The sequence below is a fragment of the Danio rerio genome, chromosome 17 (genome assembly GCF_049306965.1).
Source record: "Danio rerio strain Tuebingen ecotype United States chromosome 17, GRCz12tu, whole genome shotgun sequence".
NCBI classification, from domain to species: Eukaryota; Metazoa; Chordata; class Actinopteri; order Cypriniformes; family Danionidae; genus Danio; species Danio rerio.
This window is the reverse complement of record NC_133192.1, coordinates 31,923,067-31,943,860: the sequence shown is the minus strand read 5'-3', so window position 1 is coordinate 31,943,860 and position 20,794 is coordinate 31,923,067. Positions and strand designations below refer to the sequence as shown.

Below are 20,794 nucleotides of genomic sequence, written 5' to 3'. Positions count from 1 at the left end.
GTGAAGAAAATACCATGTTTAAAGACTTTAAAGTTTTAAGACTGTTTAAAGCTTCAATTACACCTAAACCCCAACAAATCCTTTAAAGGAGCTTGAAGCAATTTGTCAAATGCTTTTGACCCCAGTGTCAGACCAATGCTCATAACACAAAAACAAAACTGGTCCTATTGGGTTATTGGGTGTGTTTGTTTTGGGGTTTTCAAATAACAGCATAGTTTAACAAAAATTGCTTGGTACACCTTTAAACTTAATGACTTGACTTTCTTTATTATCCACAAATGGAAATGTGTCTTTGGCTTCACCACATAATTACATAAACATTCACATCCTGTATATCACAAAAAAACAAGTAACAAAATATCATCAAATAAATCACATTACAAACGCATTGAACCGTGTTCATACTTGAAATCCAGTATTAAAAATTTTAATGGTAGTCGGCACAAATGACATTTGATTTTCATTTATCCTAAAATGTCTTTTTGATAGCAAAAGCTGAAATGTTTAAGAGATTGGAAATTCTTTTTTACCATCTCCAAAATTTGTTTACTCAAAACTGTTTTAACCTCCTAATAAGATATAATCTCTGCTTTGCTTTTTAAAAAATACATTTCACATTTCCAGCAAATGTCAATTTACTATCATTAAATGTATTTTAAATATTTAAACATCTAGCTGTCTCTGTTTGATAAGTTTTTTTTAGAAGAGAATATGAATGAAAAATGTAAAAAAAAATGTTGTGCTTGCTATAAATGCTGTTTTATATAAATGTCACACATATTTGAGTTAATTTAAAGCAAACTGAAAGTATCTCTGAAATCTCTCTCTTCTTCAAAAGTATATGTATTTTGTTCATGTTTTCTTACTTGATCTTAGGTTGCTTTTAGACCTGTAGATCAATTGTTTTGTTCCAAAAAGTGAATTAAAATTGTTACAATGTGGCACTTAGTTCTTGGTGCGATTCCCTTTTACACTGCAAAATTTCTAAATGGACTAAGGGTGCTTTCACACCTGTGAATCGATTCAGTTGTTCCGAAACAGAGATTACAAATGTTACATTGTTGCTCTTTGCTCTTGGTGTGGTTGGCTTTCACATTGCAAAGTTTCTAATCTGACCAAAAGAGCTAAAACAAGTCACGTGCGAGTAAACTCTCCTCACATTGGTCAGAGTGTCAGTGTTTATTTTGCTGAGTCCCACTCAGCTGTCAGGAGATGTGGTGGTTTGGTGGTGTTTGAAAAGGTGTGCGCGACGTGTCTGAAGAGTGAGGAGAGATGCGGTGGGGAGGGATGAGAAGGGTGCGTGACTATTTAAGGACAGGGAGGGAGACGCGAGATTACCGGGAGATCATCACTCTTTTGCGGGCATCTGGAGACTCACGAAACTTCCCACCATACTCGTAATTCTCTCTTTATATAGCCGTAAGCCTATTACATATCCATAAAACACTGTGATATAACCGCGCTCAGATCGTTTGCTTTCTCACTGCAATCGATCCGCTCCAGAGTTCGTTTCAATCGAGCCGAGACCACCTCATTCAGGCGATTTCGGAGTGATTGATTTGGCGCAGATCCGAGAGCAATTGGTGGTTTCACATTTGCCAAACGAACCGCGCTTACTGGGCAAACGAGACAGGTTCCGAAACAAAAGTCTAGGTGTAAAAGCACCCTAAAATAGTTAAAACAGGTCACGTGCGAGTAAACTATTATCATATTGGTCAGAGTTCCACAGTTTATTTTTCAGAGTACCACTAAGCTGTCATGCATGCTTATTTAATTAATGACGGTGAGCAATAAGACATTATTTGCTAAAAGCTGCGCTTTAATTTTGAATTGTGACACCAGCAGACATCGTCACTAAATATAGATCAGAGCAAGGCTTTCTCATACATAGCCGTCAGTAGGAATTACATCCCGCCCTACTCTTAATTCTCATTCCTATAGCCATATATACCTTAACATATCCATAATGCACTGTGAAATTGCCTGGTTCGTTAGTTTGTTGGATCTAATTGCTTTCTCACTACAATCGATTTGCTACATTTTAGGTGATCTCGGACCGATTGGTTTGTGATTTCTGGAATCACATATGCCAAACAAACTGCGAAGACTGGGAAAACTTGCCAAGTTCAGAAACAAATGTCTAGATGTGAAAGCACCCTTAGTTTCATTATGGACGTCACTTTGTAAAATAGACTTCCAAATACAAATTACAGTTGCATGTTGAAGTCTGGTTTTTCAAATAAAATCCAGAAAGTGGTTAGTGATATAATTTGTTAGATGCACATTTTAGGTAACGTAGTGCCTCTGGTTTTTCTTTCTCATTGGCATGATTTTGACCTGCCTTACAACTTTCAGTGAGAATAATAATGGGTAAAACATGCTAAAAGTGAACTGCGGTGACATTTTCTGCATGCTTTTAGGTGGTGGGGAATGTGCAAGCTCAGGCTCTGTGCTCTTGGTCTGCAAAGACGGACAACCATCTCGACTTCTCCAAGGACGACGTGATCACTGTTCTGGAGCAGCAGGAGAACTGGTGGCTGGGAGAGCTCGATGGAGTTCAGGGCTGGTTCCCCAAAACCTATGTTACAGTTCTGAGCACCAGTGATGCACAAGCAGAGTAAATACACACACCATGATGATGTGGCTGTGATGTTACTGTTTTCCTTTTTTGAGCGGATAGCTTGAGTGTGTAGCTGTGAGTGTTACATGTACTTTGTCTGTGGAAAGTGCTGTTGTGAAATGGCAATTTAAATAATTCTTTGCATACAGTAGCACTGTTGCCCTGAGGTGCTTTCTGCAAAGACATTGATGTTTGTTGCTTTACTTTCTCTTTTAGGTTGACATTTGTCATTTAACAGCTTTATTTTTGTTTTTTAAGTGCTTTATTCCTAACCCTAAACCACTGTTGTCTAGTTTAGTTCTTGACTTTATTATTCTTTTCATCTTGTAGTTCCACTGATGCATCTGATACAACTGATGGATCCAACTATGAAGGTAAACCATAGATTTGTGCTGTCAAATGTTTTTGAATTTGATTTACTCCTGTCATGGGAAACTTCATTAGTTAATTGTTTTTTTTTTTTTTTTTTTATTCTTCAGAACAATAACACGCTGATTTATTATCTTTAGAATCGTTTAGCAGGTTTTATAGAAATATTTTTTACAGCAATCTTAAAGGGATAGTTCACCCCAAAATACAAATGTCCCCACCATTTACTCAAAATCAAGTGGTTCTTAAGTAAGTTAGTAATGTATATTTTATACAGTGCATTTATCGTGTATGGCTATACACCCAAAGTGCTTTACAACCATGAGGGTGGACTCTCCCCACCACCAGTGTGCAGCGTCCAATTGAATGAGGAGACTGCAGCCACAGGACAACAGTGCCAGTGCGCTCACCACACACCAGCTATTGGTGGAGTAAAGAGACAGTGATGGAGCCAATTTGGAGGATGGGGATGATTGGGAGACCATGATGAATAAGAGCCAATGGAGGGAATTTAGCCAGGACACCGGGCTTACACCCCTAAACTTTGAGAAGTGCCATGATTTCTACCATGACCACAGAGAGTCAGGACCTCGGCTTAATGGATCTTCTGAAAGACACCGCCCACTGACAGTATGGTGTCCCCTTCACTAAAGTGGGGCATTAGGACTCACACAGACTGCAGGTTGAGCACCCACTAATGGCATCGCTTATACCACTTCCAACAGCAATCTAGTTTTCCCATGTGGTCTCTCATCCAGGTACTAACCAGGCTCAGCCCAGCTTTGCATCAGTCTTGGACAGCAGGCACTGACACTCATCATAGAAACAAAAAATCTATGTTAGTCAATGTTCTATGACTAACTTAAGTATATCTTCCTTTTGGAACAGGTGAGGATGAGTAAATGAGGATGGACTTTTTATTTTTTGGGTGGACTATTCTTTTAAGTTCCTGAAAACAACATGTTCTTAAAATATTTAAGAATTTTTAAGTATTTGATGTCTTTTTGATGTCAGTTTAATGCACCCTTGTTACAAAGCAAACTATTAATTTACCTTTAATAAATGATCCCAAACCTTTAAATTTCAGTATTTTGTGTAATTTGTTTTTTTTAATTTAACACAAATGTGTATTTAATATAAACTTAAACAATCATTTCCAATATGTGTGCATGTGTATGTTCATTTACATAATGTTTTGTGTCTGGTATGCCTGTGAACTCATGTATTTACATAATCATTGTCCTTTCCTTAGATTCCCTAAACCCTATGTTATACATTTATCTCATCCTCAGAATACGTCGCTCTTTACACTTATGAGAGTCCTGAGCCTGGAGACCTGACCTTCAATGAGGGTGACACTATCCTGGTCTCAGAGAGAGAGGGAGAATGGTGGAGGGGAAGCATCGGAGACCGAGCAGGACTCTTCCCGTCCAATTACGTCAAGCCAAAGGAGACCGATGTAAATTTGAATTTTAGATGTAGCTATACTGCTACTTGTACAAGTTGTTGTGATTTTTTTAAAGTTTTTTTTTTTTTTTTTTTTTTTTTTTTATTCATTAGACATCAAGTCTCTCTGGCAAATCTGGAATGCCTGGCAAGAAACCTGGTAAATAAAAGAGCCAAGTTAAATAACAAAATAAAAATCATTGTTTATTTATTGTAATTTGTAATATATGTTTTTTTTTATTTATTAATTTTTTTTGGTAGAAGTGGCTCAGGTTACTACTGCATGCACAGCTGCAGGTGCAGAACAGCTAAATCTCTCCCCTGGTCAACTCATTCTTATCCTCAACAAAAACCCCTCCGGCTGGTGGCTCGGGGAACTGCAGGTGAGTAAAATATTAAAATGTAAAAAAAAATGCTAAAACATGGTGTTTTTCCATGAATTCAGCGAATTGTGCATTAGATATGTACAGCTTTATAAATATTTTAACCTAATGGCGTGTAAGTGTGTACTGTTTTGATTACAGTAAGGCTTGCTTGGAATCTCAGTGAAGTAACTAAAATACTAAAAATACTATAGATATTAAAAATGACTAGGTTCTAGCTAAAGAAGCTGTACCGAATCAAGTTGTGTCATACCATACAGCTGAAAAGTGCCTTAATTTTCTGTACTATAATTCTGTGCTTTTTCAAAATCCAAATGACATTTTAAAAGGATCAAATTATTTTGACAAAATAGTGCAGAATTTGATTTGATAGACTCTAGGGCTGCACGATTCATCGAAAAAAGATCACGAACTCAATTCGACCCTACATACGATCTTAATTCAGCATTTTTTTTACGATTCAGCCAATTATATTTTCAAGGTCATGAGAGAAGCAAAGCAGTCGCACATGTCTTCACAGCAACATTGACACTTTCAAATGGCGTTAAAAGTGTCACATACTGTATTTATAAGGTATAATTCACTAAAAAATGTCATTTCTGCCTTCATTTCATGATGTATTTGCAGCCGCGAAATCACACGTGAGCTGATACAATGTTTGTTTACTACTGTGAACGTGCGGGTGCACATCCAATGACGGCTACTTTAGTGAACACATCCTGCATAGGTTGTGAAAAACAGGTAATGAAATTGTAAATAACGTACAGTTTGTTGCACAGATCGATCGTTTGAGGGCCGTGCGGGAGGTTTTATTTGAATGTATTGTGTTTTTTTTTCACTGTGACAGCAGCAATGAGCTGCACTCGGAAGTGAAAGTGAAACCTGTGCGCACATCATTTAAATGATCATATTGCATTTTAGAGTTATGATTATGACAAGCATTTGATGTGCTTTTTCTTACATAGCGAACACAGAGTGTTGTGCATGAAAATAAATGTGTACTGTATCAGTATAACAACCCTAGCCTATATATATAATGTTGAATATATATTGCAAGAAGGAATCTGATAATGACAAAATTCTAATTTTACCAGTGTAAACAAATGGTCTAATAATATTGTTAATAACAGATGACAAGCCCATGTCTTAAACATATTTATTTAGCTTTATAATTATGAATAGTTATATTCTGATGTCATCACTTTGCTGTGAATTAATAAACAGAATATATTGAAAGTCTGTTCAAGTCCATCATAATGACTATAGAAAATTTAGCATTTTAAGCAACAGTAGAGCTACACATAGGCCTGTTATTATTGTTGTTGTTTTACCATATGTTTGAGAGTCAACAATAATAATAGGCTAATCATATTACATTTACATTTAGTCATTTAGCAGACGCTTTTATCCAAAGCGACTTACTAATTAACCTTTATTTTACATTTACAGAATCGTGAGAAAATCGTGTTCATGATTTTAAACAAAAAAAAAAAAGTGGTTCTCATTTTTGCCAAAATGCAAGAGACTTTAAATAGGAAATCTGCATATTTGTCATGTCTGTGTAAATAAATGGTGCATTTCCATTTATTTTTTGCAAAGATTTTTATGTTTCCAGTGTCCGTTGTCTCACTATGCAAAAATAAATACATCAGCTCAATCATCAGAGCCAATCTGACGGTCACTTCACAAGTATTTGAACATTTTATGTGGAGAAAGCTGTTGTCCTAAGAATTTGTATGAAATTGCCACCATGTAAAATAGTTACATTTTTCTTATGAGATTGAGCAATTATTATTATTTTTTGCATGATTTCAATATGTTCAAATTTAATATACGTGTTTTTTTTTTTTTTCGTTTTTTTGGTGAAGACCAATACAAGCAAATGTATTTTTTAGAATACAAGCAAGATTGATTATTGGATAAATAGAATAATATATGGATAAATGCGTAGATAATAAACAGATGAAGTGATGTATAAATTGATGGATTAAATTATTAACTACAACCAAGTAGATGAAAAACAGATTAATATACCTGTCATGTTTTTTATTCCTTGTGTCATCAGGCCAGGGGGAAGAAACGTCAGAAGGGCTGGTTCCCTGCTTCACATGTCAAGCTCCTGGGATCAAACAGCGGCAAATCCACACCTGCAACGCCATCAGGTTAAAAACACAGTCATAATCCAAGGTTGGTTATTTTGCTGTAGTCATTTCACCAATCATTTATCTCCCTCTCCTTTTTTTCAGTTGGCCAAGTCATCGCTATTTACGACTACACCGCAGCGAACGAGGACGAGCTGAGCTTCTCGAAGAGTCAAGTCATCAACGTTCTGGACAAAAGCAATCCTGACTGGTGGAAAGGAGAGCTCAATGGGGTCACAGGCTTGATTCCTACCAACTATGTGAAATTGACCACAGATTCTGACCCCAGTCAGCAGTGTAAGTAGAGACCCATAAACAGACCAGTTTATTTTGGCTCTGTGTTTCAGATTATCACGCAAGCACTTGGTTGACAGTTTCAGATTATTTTCAAAAAAAGCGTGTTGCTGATTATGCTTTTTAAATGTGGGTGTTTATTATCTGATAGGGTTTGTATTTATGACAGAATGTATTTAATCACTTCATCACAATGACATTTTACCCAGAATGAAATATTTTAATCATCAGTATCAATTGTTAATTCATGGTGCCTTCTTTTGTGCTCTGTATATAAGGGGTGTTTTCCAGTTATTTCAAGTTGTACAGGTAGTGTCTAATATAATGTCAGACATTTGTTCACCTCATCCATATTTAGGCACACATTCACATTTCTCACTCTCATTCTATTTCCCCCTTTGACTTTTTCTTCTCATTTGTGTCCTTTTCTGTTGGGTGGTAAAACCTGTTACTTTTGCCCCTGAGGGACCCACTATCCTCCTCTTACGGTAAAGGTGGCCCTGTTGAAACCACCACTCAGTCAGTCAATTTTTTTTATCTCTCATTAACCGTTTGATTTCTTTTAATCTAAAACAAGGGGTTTCATTCATTTCACTGGTGATCTGGGCCAATCCTGACTGATTAGTAGGTGGATAGTGCGTCTTTCTGTCGTGGTCCTTAAATATTTTCTTAATTTTTTATTTGCTTCAAGTATATTTTTAGGTGGCAGACTATTTTTATTTGGTCACTTTTGAAAGGTGGACAGTAAAACTGTTGCTTCTCAGTTTAGTCATTTTAAGAAATGTTACAAAGTGTGAAACTGCTTCAGTGTATCAACGCAATCACACTTAAATATGCATTTTATAAGTTAGTATTATTAATCTCCATGTATTGCTAGCACTTTGACATCAAGAACAAACAACAGTCACTTTGGAGGCTGTTTTACCTTTAGTTGGTTTCTCATATGCTTTTGTTTCATTTGTATCCATTTTATTTGTCAATTATAAAGCAATGTAATAACGAAAAGAATTTGCAGCTTTTGTATCTGTGGTGTATTTAAAGAAATGCTGCTGCTATTTTAAGCACAATGCTTTGGCCTTAGGTGGTATTGTTATACATTTACTGCGTTTTATGCCATGTTTTGTGCATGACTCGCTTCTGTATAAACGGATAATATTATATGGGAAACTATGCAAATAGTTGTTAAGTTGTGGACGAATGTTTATCATTTTATGGGATGTTGTTAATAATTCTTCAGATATCTCAAACACTTTGGATCATGTACTGATTTGATTTGAAAAAATCTAGACATTAAAGTCTTTTAAACAAAACAAAGGTCGTGCCTTTTAATTTTTGCAACATAAGAGGTCAGTGTTAGTGTAAAGATACTTTGATGCAGTTTTTTGTTTCTTAAATAACCTGTAGCACATAAATATTCCAGCTTTTAGCATCTATTTTTAATTTGAAGTAAATTTTGTTTAGTGCAATGCATTTTAGAAAAATGACAACACAACTTGGTTTTAAAGAAGTATCTACCTATATTTTGCATATTTGTCTTGAACATTTAAACCTTACAACCTGTACATTATGTAAAATTTCCAGTACATACTAACAGCATTACTCTACTTAATCTTCACTGTCATCTAGTTACGTTTGTCCTGCTGTTGTATTTTGGGTGAAACAATGAATAATCCTGCCTGCATGCAGCATTCAGCACAGTAAATTAGCAGCTTTACAAAGCACAGCTCAAGAAAATGAGTGATCATTCAGGTGTTAAACTGCTATTTTTACGCCTATGGGATGAGGAGGATGAAGGCACCACTAAAGGCACCCCGGATGGTCAAACGGACCGACCATCAGAAGGTGAGGATTCACGCTGGAGCCTTTTGGAGTGTCTTCAACACGCTGCGACTGACATTATCCTGCTTTTTGTGTGTGCTTGGAGTAAGATTGTTGAAGGGCCTTATGGAGATTTGAGTTTGTTAGTGCTTTGTGTGTCTGGGTGAGTTCACCACCTGTACCGTTTTCTTGTAGGGTGTGCTGACCAGAGCACTCTGGAATCAATGAGCCCAAAGGACCGGAAACGGCAAGATTACATCCATGAGCTCATTGACACAGAGGAGAAATACGTAGAAGACCTACAGCTGGTCCTAGAGGTAGACGAACACTGATCTCTTATTTCATATTTAAGCATGAAGCGGGCAGTTTTAGCAAGTAGGGGTTGAGAAAATAAATTAAAATGCAATTTACTGTAAAAGTGCCAACAGTTTTAGTAGTGCAGCAATACCAGAAAGAGTAAACCAAAATTATCCAGAGCTATATTTGGTAAAAAATAAACGACTTTTGGTCACGTATTCCAATTTACTATTAGTATACTATGTAGCATATTATTAAAGGGAGGTCAGATATTAAAGTGCCAAAAAGAGCAGTTTGCTTTAAGTGCATGTTAACTTGTTGTACTACCACAAGGTAGGATCTTATATTATTTATTAAAAATGTAACTAAAAAAACCTATTTAACGTTTAATATATTTTTAATGAATTTATTTATTTATATTTTGTATATTTATCCAAGTAACTTTTTATTGTAAAACGAATTTGTTTTTATATTGTAATTTTTTTATATGTAACCTTATTGTACTCCCAAAAATGACCCATAAACATGTATTATTAATCCTCTTTAATATATACAGATTTGAAAAATAAAAGCAAGTTCATGGTTCTTCACAATGTCATGACCTTTTTGAAAGTTATGAGAAAAATCTTCGGCGAGGCAGTGGCGCAGTGGGTAGCACGTTCGCCTCACAGCAAGAAGGTCACTGGGTCGCTGGTTCGAACCTCAGCTCAGTTGGCGTTTCTGTGTGGAGTTTGCATGTTCTCCCTGCCTTCGCATGCTCCGGTTTCCCCTTCTACAGGTGAATTGGGTATGCTAAATTGTCTGTAGTGTATGAGAGTGTGTGTCAATGTGTGTGTGTGGATGTTTCCCAGAGATGGGTTGTGGCTGGAAGGGCATCCGCTGCGTAAAAACTTGCTGGATAAGTTGGCAGTTCATTCCGCTGTGGCGACCCTGGATTAATAAAGGGACTAAGCCGACAAGAAATGAGTAAAATCTTATGATATTGAAGCTCACAAAAAATCTTTTTTAATCTCATTTTTAATGATATAGATGTATAGGTCAGGTCTCTACACTACCTAACAAAAGTCTTGTTGTCGATCCCAGTTGTAAGAGCAACAAATAATACCTTGACTTCTGTTTGATCATTTGGAAAAGTGGCAGAAGGTAGATTTTTCTAAAGAATCATCTATTGAACTGCATCCCAATCATCAAAAATACAGCAGAAGACCTATTTAAACCCGCATGGACCCAAGATTATCACTGTAATCAGTCAAGTTTGGTGCAGCAAAAATCATGGTTTGGAGTTACATTCAGTATGAGGGCATGAAAAAGATCTGCAGAGTGGATGGCAACATCAACAGCCTGAGCCATCAAGACATTTGTGCTGCTCATTGCATTACAAACCACGGAAGAGGGCAAATTCTTCAGCAGCATAGAGCGCCCTCTCATACTTCAGCCTCCACATCAAAGTTCCTGAAAGCAAATAAGGTCAAGGTTCTCCAGGATTGGCCAGCCCAATCACCAGACAAGGAACATTATTGAGCATGTTTGGGGTAAGATGGAGGAAAAGGCATTGAAGATGAATCCAAATAATCTTGATGAACTCAGGAACTCCTGCTAGAACGCTGATTTAGACCAGACTTTTGTCAGGTAGTGTAAATAGATATATGAAATAGATTTTTAACAAGAGGTTGTTAATCTAATGTTTCTGCTTTTGTTGAACCCATCTGCATTAATTCGGCTTATTCTACCAATCAGTCAGAGAGCAAACGTTGTCAAGAGAGATGCTCCACTCCACTTACAGTACTGCCATGTAGCACTTTAAATAACTTTCTGTGTGTGTGTGTGTACAATGAAAACAAACACTTATTGAATACTGACTGACAAACATGAACAATTAAAAAAGGAGAAAGTATGCTTATAAAAATATTGTTAACTCTAACAAAATAGTGGTCATAAAAACAATTTATTTTTATGTAACTATTTTATGGGCTTGTGCTTGGTTTAAAGGGAAAAATAATTGGACTATTGATCATTTTTGTTAGCACCAGTCTACATAAACAAGTGTGAAGTAGTATTTGTAGTTTTTTTTCCTCATTAAACCTGCCAAGCCAAGTTCAGTTGTACATTTTATGTATTTCTGCGCTTCAAAGAAAGTTTCTTCTCATAGCCATGTTGCTTTTTTTTAAACTGCATCTTGGAAAATTTTAAATAGAAAACTATTTCTGGAAAGCACAGATTTATTTATTTTATTTTTTTAAATTGCATTTATAAAGAACATGATGATAATAAAATATATATTATCTTTCTTAAGGTCTTCTACAAGCCCATGTCTGAATCAAATCGTCTCTCTGAGGCTGAAATGAACATGATATTTGCCAACTGGAGAGAGCTTATTCAGTGCAGCTCCAAGATGCTCAAGTATGTGTGGTTCATTTGAAAATGTATATACTGTACATGGATACATCATTTTCTTTGGTGTGCAGTGTATTAATAAGTGTATATTGTTAGGGCCCTGAAGGCAAGGAAAAAGAGCGGAGGAGACAACATGCCAGTTCACATGATTGGCGATATCCTGACATCCGAGCTGTCAAACATGCAGGCCTACATCCGCTTCTGCAGCTGCCAGTTGGAGGGTGCTGCGCTGCTACAACAGAGAACTGATCAGGAGCCAGACTTCAAAACCTTCCTCAAGGTACAGAAGACTACTGTAGTTCACTTGCCGCTCTTAAAAAAAAAAGACAAAAGCCATATCTAAAAACAAATTGTAATCAACACTTTATTCGAGTTTTGGGTTTAGTAACAATGTTGCTCTCATTACTTCATATTTTTCAGAAAATTGCTACAGACTACCGTTGTAAAGGAATGCCTTTGTCCAGCTTTTTACTCAAACCTATGCAAAGGATCACCCGCTACCCTCTTCATATTAAACATGTAATGTTATATTTTCAATTTTTCTCCCTATATCTTTTGTTAAATATTACTAGTTAATGCATAAAATTAGGTGCATTCTTAACCAATACTTGTATGTCCAGATTTTAGAAAACACTCCAGAGAGCCATGTGGACTACATTCAGCTGACTGAGGCTTTGGAGAAGGCTGAGCTGCTGTGCTTTGAGGTGAATGAGGGTGTCAGGGAGAAGGAGAACTCAGACCGGTTGGAGTGGATTCAATCCCATGTGCAGTGTGAAGGCATTGCCGAGGTAACAAAATGCACCAGTGTGTAATTTGAATAGATTTCTGTAGCAAATATTCATTCATTCATTCATTTTCTTGTCGGCTTAGTCCCTTTATTAATCCGGGGTTGCCACAGTGGAATGAACCGCCAACTTATCCAGCACATTTTAATGCAGCGGATGCCCTTCCAGCCGCAACCCATCACTGGGAAACACATTCACACACACACACTCATACACGACTACGGACAATTTAGCCTACCCAATTCTGTAGCAAAGGAGCTGATGATACTCAAAACATGCATTTATAAGTCACTTATGAAACAATTGCCCATGATTTAGATTCTCCACATTGTCCTGTTTTTTCAATTGTTTTTTTAGGAGATTTGGGGGGAAATATCTAACCTTTTGGGAGGCCTGAATGAGTTAGTGACATTGTATTGATTCAGTATTTAAGATAGAGGTCACAGATTTGAGAAACAACCTTTTCTTGCTGTAGTTCATCCCTGCTGTTGGAGGGTTTTAGTCAGTATAGGATAGCTCAAGCCAGAGAAAACTGGTTAAATATGGTTTGGTAAAAAAATAATTTAAGAAATTGACCCACATCGCTTATCAATGGTCTGACTGTGTCCCAATGGTCTTCTGTGGCTTGGTGTGTCAGAATCTTAAAGGAAATTTTCACCCAAAAATGAAAATTCTCTCATCTACTCGCCCTCTGCCTTTTCCTAACTTCTATTAGTTTTTTCTTCTGTTAAACGCAAATGAATATAATTTGAAGACAGTTGTCTATAACTACTGATTTCCTGGGTTCTCCTTCTATTGTATTTAAGACAGTAGTTACTATCCACTTTTGTTACCAACAATCTGTAAAATATTTTCTTTTGTGCTCAACTAAAGAAAAGCACCAATATCAACTTAAGCCCCATTTAAATGCCAATTGATTTTCATTAGGGATGACTGTATGGGAAAAATCTCTATCTAAAAAAACTACACTCCTCAGTTATTAGGCTTCTGTTGTGATGGATGGATGGATAGATGGATGGATGGATGGATGGATGGATGGATGGATGGATGGATGGATGGATGGATGGATAAATAGATAGATAGATAGATAGATAGATAGATAGATAGATAGATAGATAGATAGATAGATAGATAGATAGATAGATAGATAGATAGATAGATAGATAGATAGATAGATAGATAGATAGATAGATAGATAGATAGTGTATGTATGCATATATACATGCTTTCAGATGAAGATGCATTTGCAATTGACATCTGAGAGTGTAATCCTACAAACCCTGAAATACGTGTCTCGCATGCTCAGTCAGATCCTGTGAATATAGCCTGTAAGATCCATTTTCATGCAGAGTTTAGCACTGGCATTGATCATACTTCCGATTTACATGGGCGTTGGCATCATTGCTGACATCATTATCAACAGTCAATTATCATTATCATGACAACAGTCAATTATATTGGTATACGACGCATATCAGCGTCCTTAAAGCATTTACAAAACATCTTTTTAATTGATCCCCAACTACCTTTTGTAAATGGTGAAAATCTGAGAAACAAGGTGTAAATAGGGCTTTAGACAAAACTTGGAAATGGTGAGAAAATATTTTTTGGGGGTGAACTGAAACTTGGGGTGAACTTCTGTTATTTCACTTGTCTAGAATCTGATCTTCAACTCCATGACCAACTGCCTGGGTCCTCGTAAACTGCTGCACAGTGGAAAGGTCTTTAAGATGAAGAGCAATAAAGAGTTACACGCTTTTCTGTTCAGCGACTTTCTGCTGTTCACCCAAGCTGTCAGACAGTTCACTTCTTCAGGAACAGACAAACTCTTCAGTCCGAAGTCCAATACACAGTACAAGATGTACAAGACTGTAAGGGTCCCACTCCTCTTTATAAAGAAGTATTCTTATTACTAGCTAATTGACATTTGGAATAATGATATGTTTGTGTTCCCAGCCTGTCTTTCTGAATGAAGTTTTAGTGAAGCTTCCATCAGACCCATCCAGCGACGAGCCTGTCTTTCACATTTCCCATATAGACCGTGTCTACACATTGAAGACCGAGAACATTAACGAGAGGTCAGTTTCAGCCACAGCTCCATTTATCAGCCTTATCAGCAAGCCTCTGTTTACTGGACACATGGGACATTTTATGAACCGGTAATGGAATGTTGTTATCGCCACATTGTGTGGGATGTGGATAAAAAAACAACAGCAGCCGCTTATCATGCTGCTGGAATGCCACGACTAGTGTAAAGGACAGAATTTCAATGCAAATTCGTGTTTTTCATTCAGTTCATCAAACTATACCTATTTAATTTTTATTATCTAGTGAAATGTTTAACATCTGCCTGATATCCCGCTAGGACTGCATGGGTTCAGAAGATCAAAGTAGCATCAGAAGGTTTCATTGAGACTGAGAAGAAGAAACACGAAAAGGCATATCAGTGTAAGTTTTATTTTTGGCCTATTAAAAGTGATGATTTAATAATTTCTTAGACAACAACCCAAAAATTTGGTCTTAATAATTTTATTTATTAATTTTTTTGGAAATAAAGTAATACTTTGATTCAGAAGGTAATTTAATTTGTATTATTATACAAATGTAAATATGTATATGTCTAAATAAAATAGGAACTTGATAAAACTTAAAAGTTTTTGTGTTATTGAAAATATTTATATATATATAAATTTTAAATTAATAAAACCATCACAGTAATCAGAGAAATACTCACAGCATTTGTTTTTTAACATTGATAATAATAATTAAGCATGTTAGAATTATTTCTGAAGGATTTTGTTGCTCTAAAGACATGAGTAAGAGTAGAAATTCAGCTATAAATAATAATAATAATAATAATAATAATAAAACAATATTTGAAAATATAAATATATTTTACAATAAAACTTACCATTCATTCAACTCAACATTTTACTGAGCCACATTTTAAGGAGTGTGTTTTATGCTCTAAGATGTCAGTATTAATAATACAGCAGGTTGGAAAATTTTTATGTATTTATTATCTTTTTAATTTTATTTACATATTTTACAGCTCGATCAATGAAGGGAAGTGGCATTGGTCGCCTGCTTGTCACCATCTTAGAAGCAACTGAGCTAAAATCCTCCAAACCAAATGGTGAGTGGTTTCATTTGAAAACATGATTAATACTTTTTTAAAAATCTGTTTTCAATCTACATTTACTATTGATAAATTACATAACTGCTTTTGCACTTTTTTTCTATCATTATTTTATTTAGGAAAGAGTAATCCATACTGTGAAGTGACCATGGGCTCTCAGTGTTACACTTCCCGAACCATCAATGACACTGTCAACCCCAAGTGGAACTTCAACTGTCAGTTTCACATTAAAGACCTGTATCAAGATGTCCTCTGCATTACGATTAACGAGAAAGAGCTGTTTTCACCTGATGGTTAGTATGAAATAACGTGTATGATACTATTTCTAAACCAGACCGAAACAAATTGTGCTGAATTGTATATAAAAAAATGTATCCTTTAAAAGGGTGGTCCACTACGATATCATGCCTAAACTTTAGTTGATGTGTAATGTAGCTGTGTGAACATAAACAACATCTCTAAATCTCTAATGTTAGTTTGCCAATGGGGAATGAAAAAGCTCCACTACTCAATATTTTCTTTTAGTCTGAAGTTCATCCACATACTGAAATAAAATTCTCAGAATCTTCTGGTTATTGCTGACTTAAAAATGGATGTGATTTAGGTCATTTGCATTACAACAGCCAGTTGGGTGGAGTGTGGATTGGGGAAGGGCATGTACATGCAAACAAAATCGGTTTCAAAGTGCAAATTTTTTTACGCTATGCTGTTAGTATCTTCATGTAAACTACAAAAGCATTTATTAAAAGCTGACTTTTTTATTGTGAATTGATATGCATTGACATTTATATTCACTTTTCAAAAATCCAATACAAAAATGACATTGTTGTATTGTTGATGTAAACATACCCTTATTCAGTCATAAATTAAGCTCTCTATAGATTTCATAGTATTTCCTAAACTTCCTAAATTTCTCTTTCTCCCTGTACAGCCTTCTTAGGTCGCACTGAGGTTCCTGTAGCCACTATTAAGAAAGAGCTTGAGAATAAAGGTCCGTCCACAAGGAGGCTGCTGCTTCATGAAGTGCCCACGGGAGAGGTTTGGGTTCGGCTTGACCTGCAGCTGTTTGACCACAAAACTCCCAAATGATGATGGAGGATGTCTCTTCAAAGCTGCTCTTCAAGCACAGTGTCTCACCACTAACTCTCAACATCTTCAAGACTGACCTTTGCCTTACAATGTCCTCTACTAATGAGGAACATACTAATGAATGTGTTTGTGTTCACAACTTTGCCAAGTTATGTTTCTTGATCAAGCAACATGGGAACGAAAAGGGAGAATTAGGGATTTTTAGTTTTATTGCCTAAAAAATAATTTTTCCACTGGATGTAGAGATATTCTCAGGACCTATATTTTGCTTCAAATATACTGTCTTTTATTAATGTACTTAAAGCTATATTTGTTATACTCGTAATTTGCCTAGATCTGAAGTTGATGAGAACCCCTTTTTTGAACTTGAATATTTTCATCAGTAACACTAAACCAGGTGGTGTTGTTTTAATTCATTATCTGTCTGCCTTAACTGCCAGTTCTTCCATTAAAATTCACCCTAACAGAATTAATTTGCACCAGTCAGTGGATCCTCCGTAAAACCTAATAACATTCTGTTAAATGTAACGTGGAAGGAACTTATTTTTGCAAAGCTTACTAGTTTTATTTACTAAGGTACAAATGAGGTGATTAACCAGGGATTATTGGTTACAGGTCTAATCACTGTTGATTTTGTTTGCTTGACTGAGTTTTATTTATGTTAATTTATGCGTCTTGGACTATCTGCACATTTTACGCTGCCCAATATATCTGCAATGCCTTTAAGCATTCAGGTAAGGTCCTAATATTATATATTTTTGCTGAGTTGGATAGTCTGAGCAGTGACGCAAGTCACAGTTGTTGTTTTTGAAGGTTTTACTCATTTTAGTTTTAAATGTAATAAATTTTGGATTATTCTTATTTTTCCTTGCTCTACTCTTGCTACTTAGTCCTTGATTTTTAGCCAAGTATTTGTTTTGGAGAAAGATGGTTTAATGTTGTTTGGTAAGCCAAGCACAAATATGCAACAAGCATCAGGTTTCACATGCAAATAAATACATTTAAAACGTTATCAGTGTTGATTGTCTTCACTACAAACGAAGCAGTAAAGTAATTTTAAGACGACTGACGCGTTTACGATGAGGTAGAACCAATGACTATAAAATCAGGTTAAACCTTCTGGCTTTTCGGGTTTGGCAGTTGTTAGGGCAACACAAGTAAACCACCTGACGACTGTGAAAGAGTGAGACGCTGGGAGACGCAACATTGGAGCAGTTTTGAGCGTATTTGTGGTATAGAAACTAATCATGAATCCATTACCGAAGTTATTAGAAGACTGCCTCATTTCCACGAAACATGTAGAGCGTGCGGCGGTATTCGTGGCTAAAACTTGCGACATAACGGCCGCGTCCAACTTTACAGTAAGTTAACGTTACATTTCTTCGCGTTCATAACCTTCTAAATAATAGAAGTTTCATTGATAGTATTAAAACAGGCATGTTAATTTAGGTGACTCGGTATAATCTCTTCAAACAGGTATGTCTTGAAGAAATACAAATATTTCTCGACGCTTTCAAACATCTAAATGAAACGATGAAGAAAGGACTGATCTTCAGGGACAAACCCTACACCTGTGTGCGTGCTGACAAACACTCCATATACGCCAAAAACGTAAGTAAAACACTTGTCAAAGTCATCTAGATGTCGACAAAGAATCTGCTTGAATTATCTAATCAGCCAATTACGGAGGAAGCTCAATGCATTAAAGGAAAAGGGATCATTTACCCGCAAATGTCAGTTCTGTCATCATTTACTCACCCAATACTTGTTTCAAACATTTATACGTTTCTAATGTTGAACACAAAAGAAGATATTTTGTTGAATGCTGAAAACCTGTAACTGATTAACTTCTATAGTAGCTGTTTAATTACTGTGGAAGTCAATTGTTACAGGATTTAAGTTTTCATCTCATAAAGAAACTCACCATAAAGTGGAATCACTTGAGGGTGAGTAAATAAATGTGTACATTTTCATTTTTAGGTGAACTACTGTATGTCTCTTTAAGGCTGAGCAACTGCATGGAATAGTTGATGGTGTCAAATGGGTAGAGATTGTCTGAATATTTCAGAAACTACAACTGGCTGACAGTTGAGTTCTGTGTGCTAAAATGCCAGACTTGTTCAAGCTGATAGAAAGGCAAGAGTAAATCAAATACCTACTAATTACAAAGAGAAGTCTGCAGAAGTGCAGCTCTGAACAAACACATTGAGCCTTGAAGTAGATAAACTACAACATCATCTGCAGACAGAGGCTTCAATTAACACAGACTTACCAAGATTAAATGATAGCAGATATAAAAAAAAAAAAAAAAAAGATTGGCTGGCCTGATTAGTCTCCATTTGTACTGCAACATTCAGATGAAATGGTCAGGATTTGCATAAACAACATGGAAACATTTGACTCATCTTTCCTTGTATCCTATGGTTCACACAGGTGGTTGTGTAATAGAGTGGGACATATTTGTTTGCCACACAATTGAACGTTGTTTAAATGCCTCAACCTACCTTAGAATTTTAGCTGACAATGTGCATCACTTTACGACCATACAAACATCCTGTTGTAGATGTTCCGGTGTCCTGACATTTTATCTTACCCATCAGATTATGCTACCAACACTGTATTTGAATGAGTCTGAGGTTGGGGTTAGGGATTAGGTAGTTTAGGGTGATATTACAGCTTCATATCACTCCACATAAAAATTTACACTGGTAACAAAATCTGATGGGTAGCATATTGCGTCATCAAAATGTGCTACCTACTTTTTGAATGGTAGGTAGGACAATCTGACAACAAAGTAGGACAAGTTGACAAAACACCAGCACTTTGTTGAATATATGCACCCCCACCCCCGGTTACGCTTTTTTATAGTAAGTATAATATAAAGACAAAATGGCATATTAGATTTATTTTTATCAGTTTAAAAAGATGCAATATTAGTTATGCCAACATTTCAGCCTTTCAGTTACATCTTCAGTTACATTATTATTACCACAACAATAATAATAATAATAATAATAATACATTTTATTTATAATGCTCTTTTCTCAGAACCAAAGCGCTTACAACAGGGGTGCCCAAACTTCTGGGGTCCTAGTGGGCCGGTGTCCTGCACAGTTTAGCTCCAACTTCCTTCAACACACCTGCCTGGAAGTTTTTGTATACCTAGAAAGAGCTTGGTTAGCTGGTTCAGGTGTGTTTAGGACAGAGAACCGAGTTTGGGAACCCCTGGCTTACAACATCAGTTACATTATTTTTTGACCAGAATCATTGTGAAACGTAAAAATGTGTTAAATTAAATAAAAAAATCAACATGTCAGACAAAAAAATGTGCACTTTACCAATGAAGATGAATTTTATCAGTATGATTACTTTTTATCTCTAAGATCATCAAATCAGACTTCTTTCACTGATTATTTTCTTTGTTAGGAAGGACGTGGCCTGATACTGGTGAGAACTGCACTGTATGTGATTGTTGCCACGTACTCACAAAGCATGCATCCAAGTATCTGTGTGGAAGCAGTTGAAAAACTAGGTAAGCTACAACAGGTTCTGTGTACAGCTAGAGTTTCAAAGCCAATGATAAACATCCGGTGAAAGCTTAATGTGACTATTTAATTTCACAAGCTTGTTTTAACAGCATCGATGTTGTGATGTAATTACAATGCATTCAGTTGAATAGACTTAAGCATTCAGTTATTCAAGCATAAAACAAGATGAAAGGCCATTAGCGCCATTAGAAGCAACAGGCCAGTGCAGAAATTCCATTGAAAATACTGGAATAAAATAAACTCATATTTTAAAGACATGACGGGAGAAATGGAATTTAATGCAGTTCTGCTTACCCGATCTGAGACCCACTTCATATCGTATATCTAATAGGCAGTGAAGATCGCTGATTTTTAAAGAAATGTGACAATTTTGTAATGGAAAAGCAGTTCACCGGAAGCCATTGGGCTGCCTGGTTGAAAATGAAAACTCCTTGTGCATATACAGGAGCCCATTTTAGAATCATTTCAATT

The 20,794-nt window shown here is 36.1% G+C and overlaps 2 protein-coding genes across 4 annotated transcripts in view; both read left to right on the top strand.

Moving 5' to 3' along the window:
* The window catches only part of itsn2b (intersectin 2b), a 47,271-nt gene extending 29,484 nt beyond the window's left edge, over positions 1–17,787 (top strand). The window contains exons 22-39 of one of the 2 annotated variants that reach the window (XM_005158778.6): positions 2,421–2,617; positions 2,951–2,994; positions 4,282–4,448; positions 4,550–4,595; positions 4,697–4,818; positions 6,884–6,980; positions 7,065–7,256; positions 9,267–9,388; positions 11,662–11,768; positions 11,859–12,042; positions 12,183–12,281; positions 12,383–12,550; positions 14,206–14,418; positions 14,504–14,625; positions 14,913–14,995; positions 15,600–15,683; positions 15,806–15,979; positions 16,618–17,787. In XM_005158778.6, the coding sequence (XP_005158835.2) occupies positions 2,421–2,617; positions 2,951–2,994; positions 4,282–4,448; positions 4,550–4,595; positions 4,697–4,818; positions 6,884–6,980; positions 7,065–7,256; positions 9,267–9,388; positions 11,662–11,768; positions 11,859–12,042; positions 12,183–12,281; positions 12,383–12,550; positions 14,206–14,418; positions 14,504–14,625; positions 14,913–14,995; positions 15,600–15,683; positions 15,806–15,979; positions 16,618–16,775 (2,379 nt within the window). In that variant the 3' untranslated portion in view covers positions 16,776–17,787. 2 annotated transcript variants of the gene reach the window in all.
* Positions 17,788–17,928: 141 nt separating this feature from the next.
* The window catches only part of pfn4 (profilin family member 4), a 22,407-nt gene continuing 19,541 nt past the window's right edge, over positions 17,929–20,794 (top strand). The window contains exons 1-3 of one of the 2 annotated variants that reach the window (XR_012392752.1): positions 17,929–18,136; positions 18,252–18,386; positions 20,202–20,307. Coding sequence is in view for 1 of the 2 variants with exons in the window: in NM_001327929.1 (NP_001314858.1) it covers positions 18,023–18,136; positions 18,252–18,386; positions 20,202–20,307 (355 nt within the window). In the remaining variant the exon portion in view is untranslated. 2 annotated transcript variants of the gene reach the window in all.